General features: G+C 43.4%; 1 protein-coding gene across 1 annotated transcript; it reads right to left on the bottom strand.

Moving 5' to 3' along the window:
- Positions 1 to 11,740: 11,740 nt before the first annotated feature.
- SHCBP1 (SHC binding and spindle associated 1) lies at positions 11,741 to 23,760 on the bottom strand. The gene is made up of 13 exons (XM_064386654.1): positions 23,610 to 23,760; positions 22,913 to 23,101; positions 22,282 to 22,397; positions 21,430 to 21,638; positions 20,557 to 20,649; positions 19,604 to 19,837; positions 19,332 to 19,497; positions 17,941 to 18,061; positions 14,852 to 14,983; positions 13,841 to 13,959; positions 12,984 to 13,070; positions 12,420 to 12,561; positions 11,741 to 12,195 (listed from the first exon to the last, which is right to left on the bottom strand). Exons 1-13 carry the CDS (start codon positions 23,743 to 23,745, stop codon positions 11,876 to 11,878), a joined length of 2,064 nt encoding a protein of 687 aa, XP_064242724.1. The 5' UTR covers positions 23,746 to 23,760; the 3' UTR covers positions 11,741 to 11,875.
- Positions 23,761 to 23,806: the final 46 nt, after the last annotated feature.

The following is a 23,806-nucleotide window of genomic DNA, read 5'->3' as shown; positions in this document are numbered from 1 at the left end:
GTCCCAAGATGGAGGGATTTGGGCGTGCCCTGTCCTTCTTCTTTCTTCTCCTTGGCATCCATGTTCAGGATGATGTTGGCATGTGTGGATTGGTTCATAGTGAAGGTGCACTTGCCAACAAGGGCAGAAAGTATTGGGAATTAAAGGTAAATATCTAATACATAGTTTTCACTATAAAAGAGACAACCGCCCCGTGGGCGGGAGGGAGTGCCCTTGGCTGTCTTGCTGATCAGACCTCGGCTGGACAGACAGAAAAACTTTGTAGATAAGGAACAATAAATTCAACTGAAGAGCGAAAAGCAAGAGCCCAGACTCCTTCTTCGAGAGCGCGGCCTGCCCAGAACCACCTTTTCCCGTGCTGGGGCAGAGACGAGTAACAGCCAACCCCGGCACACTTCTTCAAGCATCCTTTCCTTTTCTGGAAACATCCCACAGCAGTGTCCCAAAGCCATGGGAAACATTTCCAAGGAACACCAGAACAAGCTGCTTATGCATCCAACTGCTGCTGCATTTATGTGGAGGTCTCAAAGGCACCCCAGCAGAGAAATTTAATGGTTACAGAAAATGTAAGGGGAAAGCTTTCTACCTTAGGGTTCACTAGTAAAAGTAGTCAAAGCTGATTACAAAATTCTGTAGACAAGAAATAAACAATCCTCTGTTTCCAGCTCCCTTCTGTGACTGCCAGCCACATTATCACACACATCCTTCTCAATTCCCTTATTTAAACCCAAAAGTAAATGCTGCTGCTCCCATAATCCCCAACACAGACCCCTCAATTAGGACAGCTTTATACCAGAAGATCTATTCCTTTCTCATGTTGCTGTGTTTAATTTATTTATATTTGTTGGAAAACATGACAAAAACCTCTGGTAATTTAGGGAATTGTTCATGCAGACAAAAGCTGCTCACTCCAGACACCAGCTGAAGTACCAGTGCCACTGGAGAGCCCTCGGGTGACCTCTGAGAGAACCATTTCACAGGAAAAAAATGTACATAAAGATAGAAATAGAAAATGAGGCAGCTTTTCTTTCTGCCATGGGGCAACCAGCACTTATGGGGAGGAACACTGGGGTGAGGAGCTCCATGCCCTGGGTGGGCTTGGGGTGGCTCAGATGTGTCCCTGGAGTTGGGATACAGGAGCTGGGTGGGTTTGGGGTGGCTCAGATGTGTCCCTGGAGCTGGGATACAGGAGCTGGGTGGGTTTGGGGTGGCTCGGGTGTGTCCCTGGAGTTGGGATACAGGAGCTGGGTGGGTTTGGGGTGGCTCAGGTGTGTCCCCAGGGCTGGCACACAGGAGCTCCACTGTTTGCTGTGTGTGGCAGCACTGAGCTCTCGGGATCCGTGCTGTGAGCAGGAGCCGGTGCCTGGTGACCCGAGGGGTGTTTGTGATTTCCCCCCAGCTGTGATAAATCACCCGTGGGCTTTGCTCCCCATTCAAGCAGCACAAGCCAGCCTTTGCACAGGGTCCCCTCTGAGGAGCTGCTGCCTCTCTCACCTGCAGAGTCACATAGGAATAATTCACTTTACACCAGTGGGGCTGCACTGCACACATGCAAAGAGGAGCACTGTGGAAAGGGGAATTGCTCATTAAAATACCCTTAGCACCTCACTCATCTCACTGAGACTCTTAACCAAAGTCACACCAACTGCTTCACCGCATGCATAGCTTCTTAGAGCTGTCACACAACTAAACTGACAGAGGTAAATGCTCTCCCCTGGGCATCAGGAATGGACAGGGAACCTCCCCATGGCAAAGTAGACCTTGTGGGACCTGCCTCCAGTCTGCTTTCCAGGGCTACACCAGCAGAACTCAGCACCCCAAATGAAGCATCAGAAAGTGAGTACAGTCTTCTTCTCTAAAGACACTTTCCCAGCTGCAGTCTGGCTCAGCACACCTGCATGGCAAGGGCAGCCAGGTGAGGTCACCTGCCACCTTCTGCTCTGGCAATGTTGTGTGCACAGGCCTGGGTCACAGCAGCAGCTCTTCCTGCTGGAGCTGAGCTGTTTCTACAAATCCACACCTTCTCCACAACTACTCTCCTCCAGTGGTAATTTCTAGTGAATCATAAATGCAAGAGGGTCTCCAGTGTATAAACATGCCTGCATCCCTTTCTGACATCTCCTTTTGTGTATATTACTATATTTCACAATTTCAGGTTATCTTTGATTGGTGCACAAACCCAGGAGAAATTTCTAATGTATGACCATACCTGCAATTCCACTCTCTCCAACCCATTCTGCTCATGAAGACAATTCCCTCTTACTCCCCCCAGCAGTCTATGTGCTGGTGGTTATATTTTCCTTCTAGGTGGGGAAGTGATACCAAGGTGAATTTTTCATACCCAACACACTAAAGAGTACAAGAATAATTCTCTAATTCTGTTTTAGCTTCTCATCTTTCTCTCGATATATTTGTGGTAGATATTGTAATACTTGTATTGTGACAGATTGCATTTTGGTAGCAATTAGAAAGCTTGAAGTGTGTGCTGGTATTTTAGGAGTATATTATTTCCACTCCAAGCACATTTTCTAAAGATGTTTGATTTCCTGATTTGTTTCAATACATATGGAGCTTTCACTGTATCTTCACTCTACTCTGTCCTGCTGCTGGAGTGTTCCATTGCCCAAAGTGCAAAAAACCACAGGTAAAAGAAGCCAGAGACAACACCAGCCACAGACAACTGAACTCTTGAGCACTTGGAAATTAAGAGATGGACCTTCAGACACCAGTGGCTTTTTAAACAGGTGCTTTATGGTTCTGAGAAATTCAAGGAAAGCTTTTCATATGCTCAATGCACGTGGGTATTACTTCCAGCTGAATGTCCTGATTAACAAGAGGGGGGTTCTGTTGCCATCTTGTCCAAAGGTTTCATACCTTCTTGGTGATTTCTCATGGGCAGCGCCTCACAGCACCGAGTCCTTGTTCTTCTCAGCACAGCCAACGAGCTCCATCCAACCTTCTCAACCAGCCAACCTGCTCTTTAACAATACCCATCCTAACTGGATCCAGCTGTGGCCTGTTAAGGGCAGGCCTGTCCCTAATGCTTGATAATTAGCACAGATGTAACTCCTGAGGGCTGAGATTACCTTCACCACTATCTGTTCTCCTACCTTCTATCTATCCACAGGGGTCTCCCATCAAAGACAACAAGAAAAGACTGGGTTGGCTTTTATTAAAGGAAGAAATCAAATCATAAAAAACACACCAAAAATTTATAAAAAAATGCAGATCTAGAATTAGGGAAATATAAACAGCATTTAAACAAGTGGGAAAGTTTCAATGAGACAGTGCATGGATTAACAAACACTTTGTTAGGAATAAATCCTACTTCAGAGTTTAAGTGAAGAAGAACAGCGTTGCTACATCTGAGGGGACTCTCCAAAGATTCTTGACTGAGTTGTATGTGCATTTTTCACACCAGTACAGAAGGAAATGGTTTAGATCAGTTAAAATGGAAAGAATATAATGTTGGCTGCCTTACCAAAGTAACTGAAGAAATCCCAGCTTTATGGTCTTGCTCTTTATCTATATCTTTTATTAAATTGCTTCATAAATAGTCTTACTCTGAGATGAGAGAAAGCTCATCCTTCTGAAGGCAGTGAATCGATGGAATGAATATCCATTTCTGATTGCTATCAGGCAGACAGCAGTTTAGGAGAACACTTAAGCTTTAAAGAACAAGCTTAAATCTTACTGGAGACAATTATGTCCTTTGCTAACTGAAGAAAATGGTTGTAGTACCTTTAACAGAGGCTCATGGTTATGTTCAGCAGTAAGAAAAATAGTACAAGTAGAAGTAATATTAGAGTAGCTTGGACATAAAAATGCATAAGACAAATAGAAATTACCTGCTGAACTGTGTTATATTTAAAAAAAAAAAATGTTTCTCCAGTTCAGACTTATAACCAGTGGGTCAGACTGTGTATTTCTGCTTGCCAGGACTGAGGTGGTTTCACAAGGCACAGAAAAGATGTGCAAAACCATTTCACCCCAGACATTGCTGGCACTGAGGTGCTAACCCAGCATTCTTACAGCTCTCAGCTGGAAACAGCAGCTACCAAATTGTTTGTAACATCTGGGAGAGCTGCTGGTGCTGGGCCAGGAGCTGGAGGTGCAGTGCAGCCTGGGGATCACTCTTGGCCCAGAGCAGAGAGAATCAAAGGCTGTTCTCTGTGCCACAGCACACCTGGAGGGAGCACAGAGCCACCTGCCAGTGTAAACCAGCTCCGTGCTGATGCTCCTGTGCCAGGGAAAGGGAAAGCAGCTCCCAAGAGCCCAGGGCAGGAGGAGCCTGAGGAGGATTTGTGCCGCTGTCACCTGCTCTCTGTGGTGCTACAGTGGCACAAACTCCTCCTGTGCCACCACTGGCACACCCCAGGGAGCTGTGCAGTGCTCCCGATGGCTGGAACCACAGCAGGGCTGGGGATGTTTGCCACTGCCACTGTCCTGGAGGACCCAGATGTGCAAGAGACCCCGGGCAGTGTCAGCCCTCCCAAAAACCTCCTGGTATCTGCTATGCCTGCCTGGGTATCAGAGCTCTAGCCCAAGACTGCTCATTCTAAATCATGTTTACTTCATGTCCTTCTGCAGAAGAGATCAGTTCTCTCTGGTTTTTTGGTGTTAGCTTGTGTTTCCTTTGTACATCTGCAGCTCAAATTATGATGGAGGTCTCCCCTATATGGTTCCCTAAGCTTTCCTAAATTGATTACAATTAAAATAGACAGTTCTTTGACTGATCCTCTTTCCTTAAGCACAGCTAATGCAGATTAACTGTCCACATAAAGAGGCTCTAAGTATCCAGTGCAAGAAAAACCTCATATTAAACATTACCAGTGGCATCACCATGTATCACTGTCATCATTTAATGCATTGTGCTGTTTGACAATATAATCAAAATTAGCAACTAAAAATACTTCTGTGCTAAAAGTCCCATATTTTTACCCTCTCTCATGCATTTCATGTGTGCTGTCTCATTGAATAGTTCAAACTACAGCACAAAGTAATCCTTGGGTGTCCTTCTGCCTAAGAATGACCACAGTTGTATCTGCTAAAAAATGTGGCAGTACAGAGAGAAATAAATGTGAAATTTCTTAACTACTGTTCAACCTTTTATTTCTAAACATATCCAAACACATAAAATGAAAGAGATGTGTAATATGAGGATGAAAACATGACAAACTCATATTAGAGCACAATATTTTTCACAAGTGTGAGCACACATAGATGATTAAACCACAGAACTTTCAAATATACATTTCTTAATTTTGGAAAAGGGTTTTAATCTGTTTTGATGAAAAGTCATCATCAAGAAAAAAGTTTCCAGTACAAGGAGGCAGATGAATAGAATTTGTACAGCTTACTATATAGAAACATCAACAAAATTTCTGTAAAATAAACTGTGCCCACAAAAAGCAGATGGATGCAAAGGACTGGTTCCTAGGATACTGTAAGTGCAATAAACAGCAACCTTGCTCCATTGTGAATAGTCCTCACAGAACAGGTTGAACAGTATCTCAGTAGCTGTTGCAAGCACAGCAATCAATGCCTGTGAAATTAATGCAGTTTAAAAATCCTTGCTACTACAAGTTTTTTTAAGGATTCATTTGCTCATTTCCATTTCTCCTCCAGTGACTCACAGAGCTTAGGGTACAGCTATTTAAACCCTGCAAAGACATTCTGGATAAAAGCATGAAAGGCATGAATGAATCCAAGGTAGGGGAAAGGAGCATGGTTGGTTCTTGGCATTCCCAGACATGAATCCTCAGGAATTACCAAAACAAAGCAGAAGGGCTATTCGAGCACATCTAAGCAGTGGATTGCTTCCTTAAGAAATGCACTTTTTTATCTATAATCCAATTTCTACATGAAGATTTGGCCTGGCTTTGGGGCAGATTTTCAGTCCCAAACAATTCCATTCCTTATAAACTTCAATACATAAAGAATGAAATTATATATTCTTTCCATGCTTCAGTATCTGAGGAAGTCTCTTAGCTTTTAGAACTACCAAAAGTACGTCTTAAAAATTGCTTTGCAACCACTATTTTCTTCAGAAAAAAGAATCTTTGATGACTAATTCTGCAGGAACACAGGTATTGAATTTGACTGCTACAGAGTTGATAATGCATCACAATAAGTGCCATGGTTAAATTTACCTGGACCATGTCAGTGTGGCAACCAGAACAGCCACACACCAGTGATACAGCACCTGCTCATGTTGAACTGGAAGGAAACTTTTTTTTTTTCCAAACTTGTCATGTTTCCAATAAAATGGTTTAATAACAAACCCCAAAATTAGGATGAGAATTTCTGACAGACACAAGCAGCAGGGATGAGCCATGCTCCCTGCAGGCCTCCATCAGGAATGTGAACTGTATCAGAGTAAGCACACAAAAACCACCTGGCAGGACCTGCCCAGGCTCACAAAGGGCCTGTGACAGAACTCTTCACAGGACTCGGCTAGAAAACCCAAATTCAGATACGATAAGAAACAAAATACTTGCTCAAAATTACAAACTGTCCAGAGGATAGAAATTAAAGAAGGAATAATTGGTTTACTGTCAGAATGGCTACAGAGTAACAGGAATACCTCAAGATTCTGTACAGAACTTTTCTCTGCAATTTGACAGAAAATATGAAAATTTTCATCTGCCCAGCTTGGTTGAAAAAACCCACCAAAACAAAACCAAATGGATGATCTGGAATAGAGATGGAGAGCAACATCCAGAGGCACAGATTTGTGTTTTTGTTAGGTAGGTGGTGTCCTGCACAGCAATAACTGCTGGAGGATTGCTGTGTGCTCCTGCAGAGCAGGGCACGGAGCTGTGCCCTGCTGCTGGGGAGCCTCTGCCAGGCTGCCCCTGCTTCCATGGCTGGGGCAGCTCTGGCCTCAGCTGCACTCAGATTCAAGCAGCCTGCCTCCTGAACAAAGGAACTGCTCATGTCAGTATTGCTAATTTACCATAATCACAAGATGAATTTTAGGCATATGTTAGATTTTCTATTGAAGAAGAAAATTACTCCTGTTCTTTTTCTGAATGAGTAAGGTCATCAGGAGGCAGCTTTCACCTGCCAGTCTTCTGAATCACAGGGTAGAGCTGGATTTTTTTTAAACCCACAAACCCCTTTTTTTTTTTTTTAATAAAATGGAAAAGATTTCCATGCACATTTCAGCGTGAAAGGATATAACTCCCTATTCTTTGCACTGATTGCAGCACTTATCAAAGAGAAACATCTGCTGGGGCACAAATACTGCAGAATAATCTTCTTTGGGTTAACATTCTGTATTTCCATTATGGATTTTTTTACCAGATAGCTATAATAATTTTAAATCAATCTAATGTACTATGATTAAATACTATGATTAAATGAAGGAGAAAGTTAAGACCATACAGACCTCAAGACTTCTGCAGCATCCACTCCTTGTTGTATGTACAGGAGGGACTTGTTAGAGATGGAAAGAAATTGAAACTTTCCACAGAATCTTGACATATCAGAAAGATCACATATGACTGGATGTGCAGTAAATATAGCTTTAAATTACACAACTAAACCACTTTGCATTGCGTTGTATGCAGGTGAGATATCTACATGGGTTTTTCACTTTTAGCAGGTGAGGAGCAGAACCACATAGAATAAAGAAGGAATGGCTGAGTCAGTCACAGCAAACCCTCCCCAAACAGAGCCACGAGTCCCTGGGCCACTGGGATGTGGCTGCTTTCAGCCAGGGCCCAGCTCCCCTGCACACAAGGACACCTGCACTCATTGTGCACTCCAGATTCTATAGGAGCTGTTCAGGCTACAAAGACTGACCCATTTACCTGTCCAAAATCACCACTGCTTTGGTGGAAAGCCCAGAACAGCTTTGCAAATTCACTTGTGAAGTTCTTTCCCTTCCTGTCAACTGGTGGTTTTCAGTAGCTGAATATTTTCCCAAGGAAGAAGGCTCAATGTAGAGCACAATTGTCCTTCACCATGTTCATCCTTTTTCTCCACTGACACTTACCCTGCCCTTCACTCACTGCCTTCCTCTCTGGCTGCTCTATTTCAGTCAATGAAGCTGCTGGGACTTTCTCCACTGTGCCCTAATTTGAAAGCCCTAACTGTGTCTTGATATATGAAACTGTTGAGCTTTACAGGCACTTTTTATGTCCACCCACTTTTCCTTGTGTGCTCACCTTGATTTAGTGCAGTTTGAAGGTTTTTTTTAAAAAAAACCCAACTAATAGATGTGTTCCAGGAGGGAGGGAGCACAAACAGTACCAGTGCCTCTGCCAATATGGTCTTACACACAAAAATGACTGAGGAAGCTGAGCACTGGGGCAGAGCACTCCCACAAACGAGTGATTTACACAAGGAAAATGCTGCACTCCCCATGGGACTGGCTTACACCAGCTTTAAACTGTTTGTGTAGAGACATTACACTGGCATGTTTCCCATCTGAAACAAAACACAAGAAAATAGAAAGCCACACAGAGTGAAGTAACAAATTTAAACCAGCCTCCTTTGCCTGTTTCTATAGTAACCAGCTGCAGTAAGTGCTTCGCAGAAATCTTAGACCTGGACTATATGAATTGTTTAGGTAATCATATTTTACATGCAGACAGATCTCTGCCTTTATAAAGTCACTGTATCACAGGAGAGATGAGTGCTTTACTGCCTGCATTAGCAGGACAGATGGAATACATGGCACCACCACGAACACAGAAAGAGACTGAATTTTCACTCTGAATTTTTAACAGTTCTGGCACATTGTTACTCTAGAGTGTCTGGGACACCAAATGGAGCATTCTGTCCCAAGGGCTGTCAGTCAAGCATATCAGACAGCACTAAATTCACTTGTAAAACATCTAGGTGTTGTTTCTCCTACTGAGTAAATATTTTCCAAAATTACAACTATTTTTATACAATCAAAGAGTTTAGAGAAAATAAAAGTCCTTTTCGAGGGACATCTGCAGTCTGGAATGAAACCTTAGGAATGTCCTCAGAATGCCTAATAGTCAGTCAGCAATGCCTGTTTGTCTGGGGAGATAATATGAAAGTTGAAGCCCCCTGTGCCCCCTGTGCATACTTTGTTTCCCCTTTAAAAATGTTGAATTTCTTGTTAAATGGACGATACTCAAAAGCTCTAGACCTCTCTGCTATAGTCTAAGAAGCCACAAAATAGTAAAGTTATAGCTATTTCCCTACACCTGAAATCAGCATTTATAACATTTTAATCACTTCATGTTACAAAGCAGCACATCTAATGAGAGCACCCAGGATGTCATCAATACACTCCAAAACACTATTTTCTTTTGGATTTGAAAACACTGAAGCAAGAGAAGTTATGATGCCAGTCTGTGTTAATTCTACACCCCTTGTTAACTCATTTGAAAATAAGGTCTTCCAAAAGAAAGGCATAAGTAGCACAAAGTAAAAGCACGTACAGCATTCTGGTAAGACATGTCAGTTGTTCTGTGTTCATTCCTTCCTACTTTTGGCTGAAGCATTTCGGTATTTAGAATAGAGAATTATTCATAGCAGGCTAAGGTTTATTTTTAACTCTCTACATAATCTAACATTACAATAATGGATTTAGTATAAATTTAAATCAAACTCTCTTAACGCAGTCAGATAAGCTCCCTTTAAAACATTTTGTCTTCAAGAAAGTTCACCCTGCTATTTTATGTCTGAACATTTATTTGGTGGCATAACTGGTTTCTAAGGCTTTATTCCACTGTTCTTTTTTTCCTCACTTACTAACACACTTTCCAGGTTAGAAGCTTACTATTAATGATCTTTTCTTCTTTACGTTACTGGATGAGTTTTTCTCCATTATTTGTAGAGTTGTTGTAGAAACGAAACCATCATTCATTCTAATGTAGCTTCTAAAACATTTTACTGGTGTTGCCCAAGACCTATGTTCTTAAACATTTCAGGTAGTTAATTCTACTGCAATCACATCTTCAAAAAGCAACGTGGTAAGGCCAGACTGCTGCTTCTGATAAAGAGCAGAGAGGAAAACAGAACTAACAATTTTATACAAAGTTTTGTAGAAACAGCATTACTGCAGTAGCAAAAGTAAGGAAGTATGATCCTGTAAGATACAGTTCAAGCTAAAATAGCTCTCCAACCCATAATGGAATTATATTCTAAGTATCCAAAGGTCACATGAACCACAATTCAAGGTGGATTTGGAAACTGCTTTTCACATTAGCTGGTCCTGGAATTAGGCTAGGAATAGAAATGGTGGATTTCACCATAATAGAGAGGTCTTATACATATTAATTTGTCTCATCAATGTTCCTAGCACAGCTTTTTATGTGCTACAGTATACATTTATCAGTGAGGATGCTCTCTGTGCCTTTACTGTAATTTCCCCATAACATTAGAAATGTCTCAAATAAGTTTTCCCACTTATATAGGAATAGAGTCAAAGAAAATTCTAAAACAGCACTACCAAAATAATTATTGGCTTGTTGAAATTACTCTCAGTCAGGGAAGGAACATAAACACAGATGATGCTTAAGTTGAAAACTGCAGAGTATCATCCTCAAACAGTAGAAATTGATTTTTCATTAGGAGTAAAAATACAAGCACCTCATATACCTAATGGAAAAAACAAAACCAATACTCATCTGTGTGGGGGTTTTGGCAATTTCTTCATTGCTTTGAAAGAAATTGCAATTTGAAAAGTCCAAGAGATTAATTTATTGTATCGCTTCATTATTCAGCAAAGAGCAAGGGTTAGCCTGGTACACATAGCCAAAAAGGCAGAATAACCCTAACCATAATGAAGTGTCCATGCATAAATGGATACACTGAAATAGCAACTTAAATCTGGCTAATTCAGCTGCTCTCTCTGAATTTAATTATTCTAATTAAAATCATCAAGCATCTATCTGCCATGAGACAATTAAGAACTTATATTTTCATGTCCAAAAGAAAATGCAAAGCTTCACAATTGAAAAGCAATCTACTACTACATCATACAATGCCAAAAAGAAAAATATGATAATCTATGAAACCTGCCCCAGGAATGGAAATGGAACAAAGGCAGACATGTCTGAACAGGGGATACTCGAGGCAGTTGTGGTTTACAGTTTGTTTCCACAAATCAGGGAGCAGAAGGGAATGACTTCAAAGACCAGGAAAGAGGTGAGATGCAGACAAAGGCTTTCACACCTCCTGTCATGGAGCAGGGCCAGCCGAGGGTGACACAGATGGTGAGGGGACAGGAGCATCTCTGGTGAGGACAGGCTGAGGGAATCGGGCCTGCTCAGCCTAGAGAAGACATCCCATCCCTGTGTCAGTGCCCAAAGGGAGGTGGCAGAGCACGGACCAGCTCTCAGCAGTGGAACAAGAGGCACAGGCAGGAGCTGATGCCCAGGAAGCTCCACCTGAACATGAGGAGAACTTTCCTGTGCAGTGCCCGAGCACTGAACAGGCTGCCCACAGAGGGTGTGGGGTCTCCCTCACTGGGGACATTTCACAGCAATCCTGGACACAATCCTGGGCCATGAGCTCTGTGCTGGCCCTGCTGGAGCAGGGAGGCAGGACCAGATGAGCCACAGGGGGCCCTCGAACCTGACACATTCTGCCCTTTAGTGATAAAGCTAATTTTAAAAACAGAGACAAAACATTGTCTAGAGCTCAGCCAGGCTTAAAATGAAATGCAAGGGAAAGAAGTACTATGTGTACATCACAAAGGCAGCTCACCCAGGAGATTTAAGGTGTGGAGAAGATGGACAGAAGAATCAAGTGAGTTTCAGCCGCAGTCCTTTAATAGGGATTACACTTGGGTAATAAAAGCATAACACCATTGCACAATTCTTGGCACGTGACCTAACTAATAACTGTACAAATCCTGCTGCAATGGCAGCAGGCATCAAGACAGTCAGAAAAAAAAGATACCAAAACTTCCTTTCCCATTCCACTTGAACTGATTGCCATCAACAGAAACAAACATTTCCTGTGACATTAAGTTGTCATCAGCTTCTGTAAATCCCAGTTCACTCAGTCTTTTCCTCTGTATCTGTTTCTTCTTTGCAGAAGTAGCCCCAAGTACATTTGCAATTTCAGAGTTGTTTTCAGTTTGTTCAGAAGTCTCAGCTCGCTTATAAAGCTCCAACTCATCAGTTACACATCCAGGTTGTTCTTGCCTGGAGCCCTCTGCACAGGCTGTCTCATCACCTGCCTGGGTAGGTTGTGTGCACCCTAAGGCAGGAAACAGAATGTCATCAACAGTCATGCAAAGCAGCCACATCATTAAAAAATCCTGGAATTAATTTCCTTCAATCATAACATTGTCAACTCATCCCACTCTTTGGTACTTCATGACAGGCACAAATTTTACAATTATGAAGTATGCAATCCAAAAACCTGGGTATACCAGACTGACTTAGTAGTTTCAGGAGTTTCTTCTAAGCAAAGCAAAGTACCTTTTGTTCCCTGTGCTGAAGCATCCTTCATTTCAGAGGGCATTGCTGGTCTAACCAGGACCACACCATATCCTTCGTTATTGTGGATCATATTATTAACCATGGTTATCCTGGGAACCTCATAATCTTCATCTAGGAAGTTCTACAGAACAAAAGAGAAATCTAACATGTCATGTCCAGCTTCAGGGACAGAAAAATCTTCTAGTTTTAGGTAGAATCAGTTCTCTGTATTAGCTAGAGCAGGATTATTTACCAACACAGGAGACATTAAGAAAGGAATTTTCTCCTTCTGGCAGATAAGAAATAAAAGCAGGTAATTGCTGGAATGAATAAAAATGGAAATATCATACTGCAAAGCTGCTGCAAAGCTGTCTGTCTGTAGGAGGGGTTTGTCTTTACAGAACTGGTTCATCCAGCAAGGATCAAGGCAAGTGCAAGGCAAGCATCATGTGTGACAGGTGAGAGTTCCAGCACAGCAGGGCTCTGGGCCAACCCAAACCTGCTGGCACCAATTGTAGCAGTGATTAGCTGTTGGCAAACCAGTACCTTGTGGCTGGGACTGACCTTGACCAGAATTCCCTCCTTGCAGTGGTGGATCCCATTGTGCAGCAGGGTGCACGCACTTCCTGGGTAGATCTCCACACCAGCCCCCTACAAGAAAAAGCTGGTATCAGTTCACAAGTAGTTTAGGCACATTTTTACCCTACAAGATACAGTTGGCAGCAGTTCACAAGTAGTTTAGGCACATTTACCATTGAACCTGACCACTCCACGGCACATCTTTGTGTCCACCTACCAATTTGCACAATGCAAAACCGTGTTGCCCCTCCAGCTTCACAGCTCTGATACCCATCTCAAGCAGCAGTACTCAAGGCTGAGGCCCCACAGCATGGGGCACCAGTCCATGAAGGCCTGCTGAAGAGTAGCTGAACAGCCTTGCCTTACTTGCTTGTGCCTTAGTCATCCCTCAATACCAAAATTCCATCATTCTTCAAAATACCCAAAGAGTATCTGAGTCCATTTTTGTGTTTATCATCCCTCTGTAAGAACCAAAGGTGTCCAAAAAGGGCATTTCACTTGCAGAAACAGAAATGAGAAAACTAGCTATGGGCAGAGACCAGAAAATACTGCAGGACATGAACCAGCCATGCAGCAATGATTATTTCAGAGATGTCCCCTGTTACTGCATCACTTTGCTATCATCACACACAAATCAGCCTGAGACATTTCACTGGATTTGATAAGAGGCTACAAGACCCCTGGGACCAATCTTAATTCAGTAACATGTAGCTGTCCAAAAAGAATTTGTAAAGGTTCTCTCCAGGGCAACAGAAGCCACCCTGTGAGTGACTGCACTATTTCCAGAGATAAACTTTTATTTTAAATTAGGAAATAAGCCCAAGTTAAGAATGAGTGTGTACCTTTGCCCCATAGAGATCTGAGTTTCTCATCAGTAGCTCAGCTGATGTCCTCACTGTTATTCCAGTGGTTTCACACTGTAACACACAATTCTCCAGTGTGGTTTTCCCATGATGGACATCTACATACACAGAAACAATTACTGCTGGATGAACCAGTTCTGCAAAGACAAACCCCTCCTACAGACAGCCTTGCAGCAGCTTTGCAGTGTGATATTTTCATTTTGTCCACTTCAGGTTCAATTCACTGATTTGCTCATGTGTGATTTGCACTCATGCTGCTTTTCTGGTCTAAGCAGGGACTGCTACAAGGGAGCACTGGTTGGAGATTTGTCTTATAGGTTGACTTCTTTTTTGTTTATAACAGCAATAATTCATTTCATTACATTCCTAAGAGACTTTTGGATTCAAAAGATATTAAATACATGCATACAAGTGTTGATAAACATTTTAACATGTTTAGAACCCAAATGTTTATTGAGGAGAAATATTAGTTAGCATCTTCTGCAAAGACAAGGCCACAGCCAGTAAACCCCTTGGTTACAACTCAGACTTAGCTGAGTGTAAGTTTGAAGGTGCTGGAAACAAAGTTCTACAGCACTCCTACAGCACGTGCTGCTCCTCACTGGAGCACAGCTGGGGTCAGCTACAGCTGAATATTGCCATGGGGGCTCTTCTGTGGAAAGAAGAATGGTTTCCATTTCCAGGCAGCCTGACACAGGCTGTGCTGCACTCAGAGTCAGGCTGCCTTAACAGCAGAACAAGATCAAGTTAATGATCTTATCCCAGTAGAAGAATAAACATAAGAGCCACAATACCTTGAAAGTACAAACAGAAGTTATTGTGATTTCCACATTATAAGCAAATTTAAAAAAAGAGGGGGAAGACTCGACATGTGTACCTGTAGGACTCCTCTTTACAATATTTTGTTAAAGTGCAACACTGGGTCTCGGCTTTAATTCTAACACTAATTATGAAAGAGTTACAAAAAGGTCAAGATGCTTTTACACTTACTTAAAATCCCCTCCACGGCATCATGCTGCACTAACTTCAAATTGGAGATCTTTATATTGGCTCCTGTACAGTCAAAGAAGTTGTCTCCTTTCCCTTGCTTTTCTATCACGACATCATCTGGCAGGCCATAGCCTAAGAGCAGAGGTGACAGATGCAAGCTCAGAGAATATCTGGTGACAATGAGGTGCTCAGTACACAACAGACATTTAAATCAATGACAAAAGTTTAAATGGTGATGTTTTAATGCCTTGAATAGGATTTTCAACAACTGGCCAGGTTCCACCTTACACCCCCTCTGTGCCAAGGTACAGGGACTCCAAACTAAACTCAAAAGTTACTTTACTTGAATAGCACACAACAAAATGCAAAGTTATCTGGGAAAGTTGAACAGATGGTAACTGAGCTCACATATGCCAAGACCAAAGTTCTTGCTCCCAAAAGTTACCAACAGAGCAGGGGGGGTGCAGGAATTGAGGATACACAGGCATCTCCAGTCTGCTCTCAAAGGACAGAAGTTCAGGCAGAGACTCCCCAGAACACAGAGGGGAAAAAGCAGTCACACCACAACATGAGGAAAAAAAAGTGCAAAGGGCTTGATATTGTTAGCATGCTTCATTCAGCTTCCATATTTACATGGAATTTGGGGGAAAATTCAGTGTTCCTGTGTTGCACAGGTTTCCAGATTAATTCAGTTTAAAAAGCAGCTCTCACAAGCACATGCCAACATTGATTTACTAAACCATCCATAGCTGTCAGCATTTAAGCACTTACAGGAAAATTTATGAGCATGTAAAGCTTTTATTGCTTGTCACTGACAAGAATCATGATAAGGAAAGCAATAATGCCACATCCATTACAGCAGCACGAGTCCTATCATTTTCTGAAAGCACACACAGATAAGAAGTGCCCGAGCAGGATGCCAGCTTCTAACCAAGTACATAAATAAATAAATAGTGCCACATGCAAGTGGAAAGGTTAAAAACAAAATGAAAATAAAAAGCTTTGAACAAGAGTTGGTAGAAAGTTTTAAAGACAGGCCATTTAATGCAAAGTTAAGTGATTGATACTTCAACACATGATATTACCTAGAAATCTGTTCCCACTGCTACTGACTTATGGTCACCCCTGGAGAGGAGGTGGCAATGGGCAGTTCCAGCATGTAAAAAGAGAGCACCACAGGACAGCAAAAGTTTAACTTCTCACCACTACAGAAAGATGTTATTACCCAAAGCAGGGCTTTTAGCAATGATTGTCCTGCAGAGTGCCTGCAGTTTTCTAACAGTGCCTTTAGCTTGCTTTACACTTCACCTCTGAAGCAGCAGCCCTAGAATGAAGACTCACCTGCTGCCCAGTGCTGCTCACTCCCCAGCAGGGCTGTGCCCCTGCCTGGGGGCTCCAGAGCAGCCAAAGGCCACTGTCACCCTCTGCCACTGAGCACAGCTGATGCTGCAGCTCCCAGCCAGCTGCAACAGCCATGGCACAAGCAGAAGGGAAGTTCTCAGGTGCCTCTGCAACACCTCCTTGCCAGGCATGGAAGTTCTCTTTATCATGACTTCCTGCAGCTGCTACTGCTTTAACCTTATCTAGTTCCTGTTTTTTATTTTATAAGATTTTATTTTATCCCTGATTTACCAATCTTCATACTTTCAACCTCAGTACTGACTGCACAGTAGCTGGGATAAAACAGAAGCTCTACTAAGCAAAGTGGCATATCTTTCATGAGTCATCCCTCCATCCCAAAAAAGCCACCAAAGCAGCCAGCTGCTCAGATTAGTGCCAGCAGAGTTTGTCTTGATGCTGCTACTTCAAATGTTCCTGGCTGCTCCTACTGGTATAATACCTTATCTAAAACAGGAGTCCCTATAAGAAGATTAAATACCTGACAAGCACTTGTTATTCAGAGCATGGCTTTGACTAAAAATACATATTTATATGCCTTGCTTCTTAAAACAGAGCAACTCATCCTTTAATGTGTGCTACTGCACCATTTCTATTTCAGTTTCCTCAAAGCAAGAAAAGCAATAAATAGCACCACACACAATTTTAGAACAATGTCCTTCTTGAGATAAATAAAGCACTTTATCAATGCCCCTTGTCCTGCAGGTGCACTGGTTATCACAATGTGTGTCTGTATAAATCAAACACACACAGGAGATGGGCAAGAAAGAAAATTACTCATAAAACAAGAAGGGCAAGAAAAATAAAGTCCAGAACAGCAGGAAATTAAACTCTCAGCCTTCTTCTCATTAAGAAGCTTTGACAAGATAAAAATGCAACTAAATAAGTATCTGAACAGCTGCAGAAGCCCCAGTGATAAACAGACTATAGCACTGCAACAGTGTGTGTCTGCCTGAAGCAAAGAGATACACTGAGAAATCAAGAATGGTGAGGGAGAGACAACAACATATCCCAGGCAAAGCAAAAGTGTTTAAAACACAAATATTTTGCAAGAAAAATCCTAAAATCACATCTGTTGTGTATTTTTCTGCAGAAGAAAAAAAGTGCTGATCAGAAGTTCCCTCCTCCACCCACGTGCTTCAGTCACTGCAGAGCCTGTGTGTGCCAGAGCCACTGGCAGCCCCTGCTCCCCATCACTGACATGCTCCAAGTGCCACCAGCAAATCCTAACAGCACCTCCTGGCTCCTTCCCCTGCACTCCTGGGGCTCAGAGGCTGCCCCTGAGGCTCATTCAGACACTCAGAGAAGAGCAAGGACATTTCTAAGTACTTCCAAGTTAATAGAAGCCTCTCAGAATTACTTCTCTGTTTGCACTATTACAACCATCAAGTCCCTTAAGTTTCTGTTGAACCCTCTCTATTACCTATATAATCACCATTTATGCAAACAAATAGGAGGAAATTATGAATTTGAAATATTAATCAGCAAAACCTGCAGTTTATTTGCACTGTGGCTAATTAAACAGCTCACTCCACCCTGCATTAGGCACAGCTCTACAGCAGAAACAGGAACACTGAAGAAAAAAGCTCCTGGTAAACTCTGCAAAGAGTAAATCCTTACACTCCTTACAGAGCTAGTTTAAGACATTCCATTTACTTGTTTAAGGACCTTTAGACTAGCAAACCTGCTACCTTCTATCTCTATTGAATCAGCAATGGAGAACATGCCATCCACAAAATAATGGCCAGGACAGATGATGACTCTGTCTCCTTCATAACAGGCATTTACAGCTGATAGTGGATCACGGTGAAACTGCAAAAGACAAAAAAAATGCAATCAGCTCCCAAAGAATGCTGTAAAAATGGATGCATTTATGCCTGTAGAGCTTGCTTGCAATTAAATGTTGCTGCATTTGCTTTAAAGAAACTCTTTCAATGGCACTAATAATAAAAAATTTCTACTTTGAATTCAAGAATCATAGCCCTCTGCAGAAAAGAAGAGCCTTAACACATGACTTTGATGTTTGTGTCACACCCATTCACCCCAGGAGAAAACTGGGGCACACATATAAGAGCACATGCACCCCAAAGCAAACTTCACTAAGGCCTTGGTTCCAGGCCAACACTTCAATTGTGCCTAAGTGATTTGCCATGAATTTGCCACAAAGAAATAGATGACAGAAGGTAAAGAAAACAACAACCAAATAATTCAGCAAGTAGATCAGAGCTAGTCTGAATACTCCTGTGTTTGCTCCTGGTACTAGTCACCCCCAAACAGAGTTCAAATACCACAGTGGTAAATAGTGTCCATATGACACTATTTTTCCTTGATAAAGAGGGCAGGCTGATATCCTTTACAAACATTACTGAGAGATTCAATGCTGAAGGATTACAAATAGTAAATAAAAACTACACATTTATTGCTTCACAGCAAATTCCAGGGTAAGCATAAGAACATTTTTTCAGTTGCCAGATCAGAAAATCAGATTTATAGCCTAAAAATTACTCCAGGACCTTCCCCATGGCTCCATTCTGGCAATCTGCAATTCATAAACATGATCAGAATACAGCAAACCACTTTATTTGGGTCTAAGGAATTCAGCCTCTTCTTAACTGCTGAAGTACCAAGTCTTGTCTGAATTCACCAAAACTAAACATGGCTGCTCCTAAAATACATCTCTTTCCTATGTAGTACCAAAGCAAGAAAACCATGATTCCTCCTTCAAACCCTATGTCATTATCAGCAGCATCAAGAGACATGGGCATTTCAAAACTAAATTCAAGTGTCATGCCTTACAGTGTTTCATTGTAGAATTATTACAGGTTCATCTCATTTCCTGCACCCAGGAAGCTGCTTATATAGAGTACTCAATGCACAAATGAATTAGAAGAAATTATTTGAATCATACAATTTTACCACTCATTGTTTAAGTTACAATGATTTCTTTTTAACTGACAAAACAATCCCACCAGTGTAGTATCTTGCAAATGTAGTATCTTGCACATGGTAAATTAATTTATCCTTCCACATTGCTTCTTGAGAGGAAAAACTATCAGCAGACAGACAATTCCTGCTACTGCACCTGTATTTCTAAGGCTCCACAAGATTCTGGGCAAAGTTTGTCTCTTGTCAACAGCTGGAGCAGATTTGCTGTGATGGTCCAGGGCACAACATGAATGACCTTGACACCCGTTGATCTCAGTCCTTTAGCCTGGAGGCTGCCATACTTTTGGTAACCAAACACATACCTGCAACAAAAGCAACAGAGCCAACAGCTCTTCCTCCAGTCCCCACCTCCTCTGAGTTCTGTGATTCCCCTTGGGAGCCTCCTCCCTGCACAAACCCCCCTCTTACCTCAGCAGAGGATTCTCAATTAGTTTTAGCCTTTGCTTTAAGTGCTCCACTTGGTCATACAACTTTAGTCCTTCCACCATGGAAACATTTTGTGCTTCTGAGTCCGAATCATTGCTCGATATGCTGTTCCTCACATTTAAAAACTTCTCATAGAGCTCTTCACATTGAGATAACAAGTTCTGGTAATCAGCTACCAGCCCAGAAGGCACCCGGTGCTCCAGGATGTCATAGTGCCTGCAGTTCAGAGCAAGGGGTCAGCACATGGCACATTCACAGTCCTCAAAGCCCAAACATGAGACTGGAGAGAACCTGAGTTCTGCATCAGTTACTGCAGTCAAGGTTCTCTGCAGTCTACATCAACACTGCTCCATTTTATTTGAAGCAGCACAACCAGAAAAATTTGAAGACACAAACATTTTACTTTCTAAACAGCTGCCCACCAACCTTAAAAGATTGTCTGCTACAAGAAACTCACCCTAAAAAAAGGCATAAGCAAGCCATAAAAAAACAGCAATAATTTGAAAGGTAATATCTAAGCCTTTATTAAAATAACTGAGAAAGAGTCACACACTTTCTCCTCCTGGAGAATAATCAATTTACAAGTTTTTGTTCACATACTGCTCTCCTGTGGTTTTTATTTTATGCTCAGAGGTAAAAAATAGAGCATCCCATGCCAGCTTCTATTAGGATTAAACTTGTATGAGTGTGAGGATGACTCTTGTTGGGTTTGGGGCACCATCTGATGGAACACCAAGGCTCAGAAATCAAGGGGCAGCCTCAGTTGTGATCTCTTTCCCTACAAGATTTTGACCAGCAGACAGTGAGTGCTGTTAGAACAAACTTGCTTTGGCTTACAAGTCAACAGGGGCTTTGTACACCTAATTGTGAGTCACTCATCCCACACGACAGCTCCAGTGGCTCTGCCCTAAGAACAGCAAAGGTGTTGCACTCACAGTCTCAGTCGGGGCTCAACACATCGCACAAAGTAATCAAACTCATCCTCCTCCTCCTCGTCCCAGGTCCTCCAGATGCACTGGTAGAAGAACCTTTGGAAGCAAAGTGTTAAATCACCCAGGAGAGCAGAGTCAACAGCACTGGAAACACAATGTAACCAATTGGAGAATTCACCTCTCTCTAGAAATTGATATTGCTGTCCCTGAGGCTGCTCAGTACCCACAGTCATCCTTCCTGCCTGCTGCTTACCTGCATAAAGAGTTTGATTTTGTGTGTCTAAGCTCAAAATTCATAATAACCTGCGTTCTACTTCCTCAAAAGGGAGCGAACAGCCAAAACCTGGTTTTGAATAGCAAGACTGACACTGTTCAGCTTCAGAGGCTTTCTGGTTGTTTGGTTTTGGCCAATCACCCTTCAGCTAAGCTTTCTTTCTGACAATGTAGGTCATTGCTATTATTTTAGCTTTTTTTGTCCAGTCCTACAGCCTATTTGTAGAAAGGTTTCAAACAGCATGCAGTGCCTGAAAGAAAAGGAGGTGAAAGAGACAGATGATAAAGAATAAAAAAACAGAATATGTGAAGAGACACCTAAAGAATAAAAAGCTAATTTAGGGGAAGAGGCAAAATGCACAAAGAAGAATGGGACAGGAAAAAGAGAAAAATCCACCAAAATGTTATTGAAGAGAAAGAACAGTGTACTAGCCTACAGGTGATACAGTCCAAGGGACTCTGGGGTGAAAGAGAGGGAAAGCAGTCTCCTCAGAGCACCAGTCCTCAGATTTACTTTGGAAAGCTTGGCTTGTGGAGCTGCCAGCATGGCCCAGGAATTCAGGACAGAAGGCACTGGGAAGCAGCAGGGTGCAGTTGTCCTACCTGACATGCTCTATGGCTAGTGCTGTCTGGTCAAACTCTCCTGACTCATCATACACAACCCAGAGCTCCTGCAGCAGGACCTGATGTTCCTTCAGCTCCAGGAGCTCCTGCATGCACTCCAGGGTGAAGCTGCTGTCCTGGGACTCGCACAGGAACGGCTCGCTGAGCTGCACCACCGCCTTCAGGGCCGGGAAATCCACATCAACCACCTGCGGGAACAAACAGCTCTGAAAGCCCTCAGAACCGCACACCCAGCTGAGGGAGGGCAACGTGATGTGCCTCAGTCAGGGCCATGCTGGGTCCCCACTGTCCCCGCACAAACCAGCACCAATGGCACCATAGCCAAGGCCGTCTCATCAGCTGAAGTGAGAACCCAAGTTAAGCTCCTCGCAACCCCACAGCTACAGAGCCTTTTCTGCATCCAAAACTTCATTCAAATCCCTCATAATACTCATAACAAGGCCAGTAAGTTGCTTCCACCCCTCCCTTTTTTTTTTGTCTTGCTGTTTTTAAAAAATGGCAAAAGCAATGTCCTCAGACTCAAACAAATCAATATTTCAGAGCCCTTTGGAACTCCTTTAAGGCTCATTTTTCAAAGTGCCCACAGGATACAAACAATCCAAAGAGATAGTCTGGGCCAGTGAAAGCCATTTTGTCACTAATTGGGCAGAAAAGAGCTGAGGGGCCACAAAGTTTTTCCCTCCTCAACCATGTGATGGAACTGCAAGTTTGAACATCCAAGGTTTGCGACACAGACGTACAACCTGGGCATTGAAAGACTTAGAAAAGTGTGTCAGAGAGGTAAATTGCGTTAAGTGGAGACAAATGCCTGGGCAGCAGGGACCCACTCACCCCAACGAGGACCTCAAACACGTTGGTGCGCCAGATGGCCTGCCAGCCCGAGGGCTCGAGCACCTTCTCCAGGTACTCAGCCATGAACCGCTTCACCTCCGAGGCTTTGCAGTCCGCTACAAGAAATGGAAGACACCACATTTATGCCAGGAATGGAGGGAAACGCCTCCAGATCACTGGAAAACGAAAGTCAACACGATTGAAATGTTCCTCTACCACCTCAAAAGTTGGACTTTGCTCTATTATGCTCACGAAAGCAGAATGGCATTAAATAAATGACAATACAATGGTATTAAACACATAACCTGTGCCTTATCTTAAACAGATTTACAATATACCAAAAAAAAAGTAGGAAGACAAGCTAAAATAGGGCATAGGATCCACTCCTTACAAACAGTTCTCCCTTTCCATCATTCTTATTTTATTTACTGACATCAAAATTACTGCCTCCTGGTCCACCAGCTGGAGCAGCTGAGGTTACAGCATAAGTAGGCAGGACACTGTATCTTTTCCAGCCCCCATTATTAAAAGCATCTCACAACTTAACAATTGACTTTGCTTAAACTAAATTGTTTAAAGTTACTGCAAGGAAACTAACACTATCTTACTTTCATATGAAAAAGTTACTTACCCAAGATGTAATCCTGGTAGGCGCTGAATCGCTCGTAAAACAAAAGATGATTGGTGTGAAAAATATCCGGGAAAAGCACGTTCCCGTCTGGCACAGTCCTGCCCAAAGTAGTCCCCGGTTTGTCACGACTGCCATAGTCACTCCACGAGTCAGCACTCCAGTCGCTCTCGGCATCTTCCCGCTGCCGGTCTGGGAAGAGGAGCGGGAGTAAAGCAAACCCCACAAACTGTCACATCAACCACCCGCTCCTGCTCCCAAAGAACTGCTCAGCCCAAGGTCCATCGTGATCCTGCCTTCTACAGCACGCCTTAACTCACCCTCGGTGAAGCGTTTCAAACCCACACACAGTGGCCGCCCATTTCAGCGCCGTGGTAGGCACCGAGAAACACACCAGATCTTCACGATGAACAGGAAAACAACTCCACCACGTTTCAGAGCTGGTTTCCAGAGCCAGCCCTAGCGTTTCCAGCCCGGGCCGGCCGGTGCCAGGGTCGTCCAGCCAAGCGGGGATTCCCTGCCCGGAGCACGGCCCGCGGGGGATCCGAGCCCCGGCGGAGCAGCCCGGCCTGACCTGGCCGCCCCTCCCGTCCACACCACGCAGCTCATCCCGCGGGCACCGCCTGAGCGCGGGGCACAGCCTGCCCTGCCCGCCCGGCTCCCCGCGCCCTCCCTGCCCGCAGGCACACGCAGCCCGTACCCTCGGCCTGCTCAGGGCGCTCCCGTGGGCCGGGGCCGGCAGCGGCGGCGGCGGCGGCGGCGGCAGCAGCAGCAGCACCGGCGGCGGGCGAGTCCCGGCCGTCCCCCTGCGGTCCCGGCGGCCGCAGCTCCGCCATTCCGCCCGCTCGGCTTCAAACCGCCCGGGCAACTGCCGGCGCCAGCGCCGCGCCCTCATTG

The sequence above is a fragment of the Passer domesticus genome, chromosome 12 (assembly GCF_036417665.1).
Source record: "Passer domesticus isolate bPasDom1 chromosome 12, bPasDom1.hap1, whole genome shotgun sequence".
In the NCBI taxonomy this organism is placed as follows: domain Eukaryota; kingdom Metazoa; phylum Chordata; class Aves; order Passeriformes; family Passeridae; genus Passer; species Passer domesticus.
The sequence above is the reverse complement of the archived record's forward strand: the minus strand, read 5'-3'. Positions and strand labels throughout refer to the sequence as shown.

Excerpts from the sequence above, each read along its gene's own strand:
- SHCBP1 (XM_064386654.1), bottom strand. The coding sequence starts at position 23,745 with ATGGCGGAGCTGCGGCCGCCGGGACCGCAGGGGGACGGCCGGGACTCG. Across the intron at positions 19,838-20,556 it reads GTTGAGCCCCGACTGAGACT|GCACTATGACATCCTGGAGC; the intron begins GTGAGTGCAACA and ends TCTGAACTGCAG. Across the intron at positions 12,196-12,419 it reads TTCAGCACAGGGAACAAAAG|GGTGCACACAACCTACCCAG; the intron begins GTACTTTGCTTT and ends TTCCTGCCTTAG.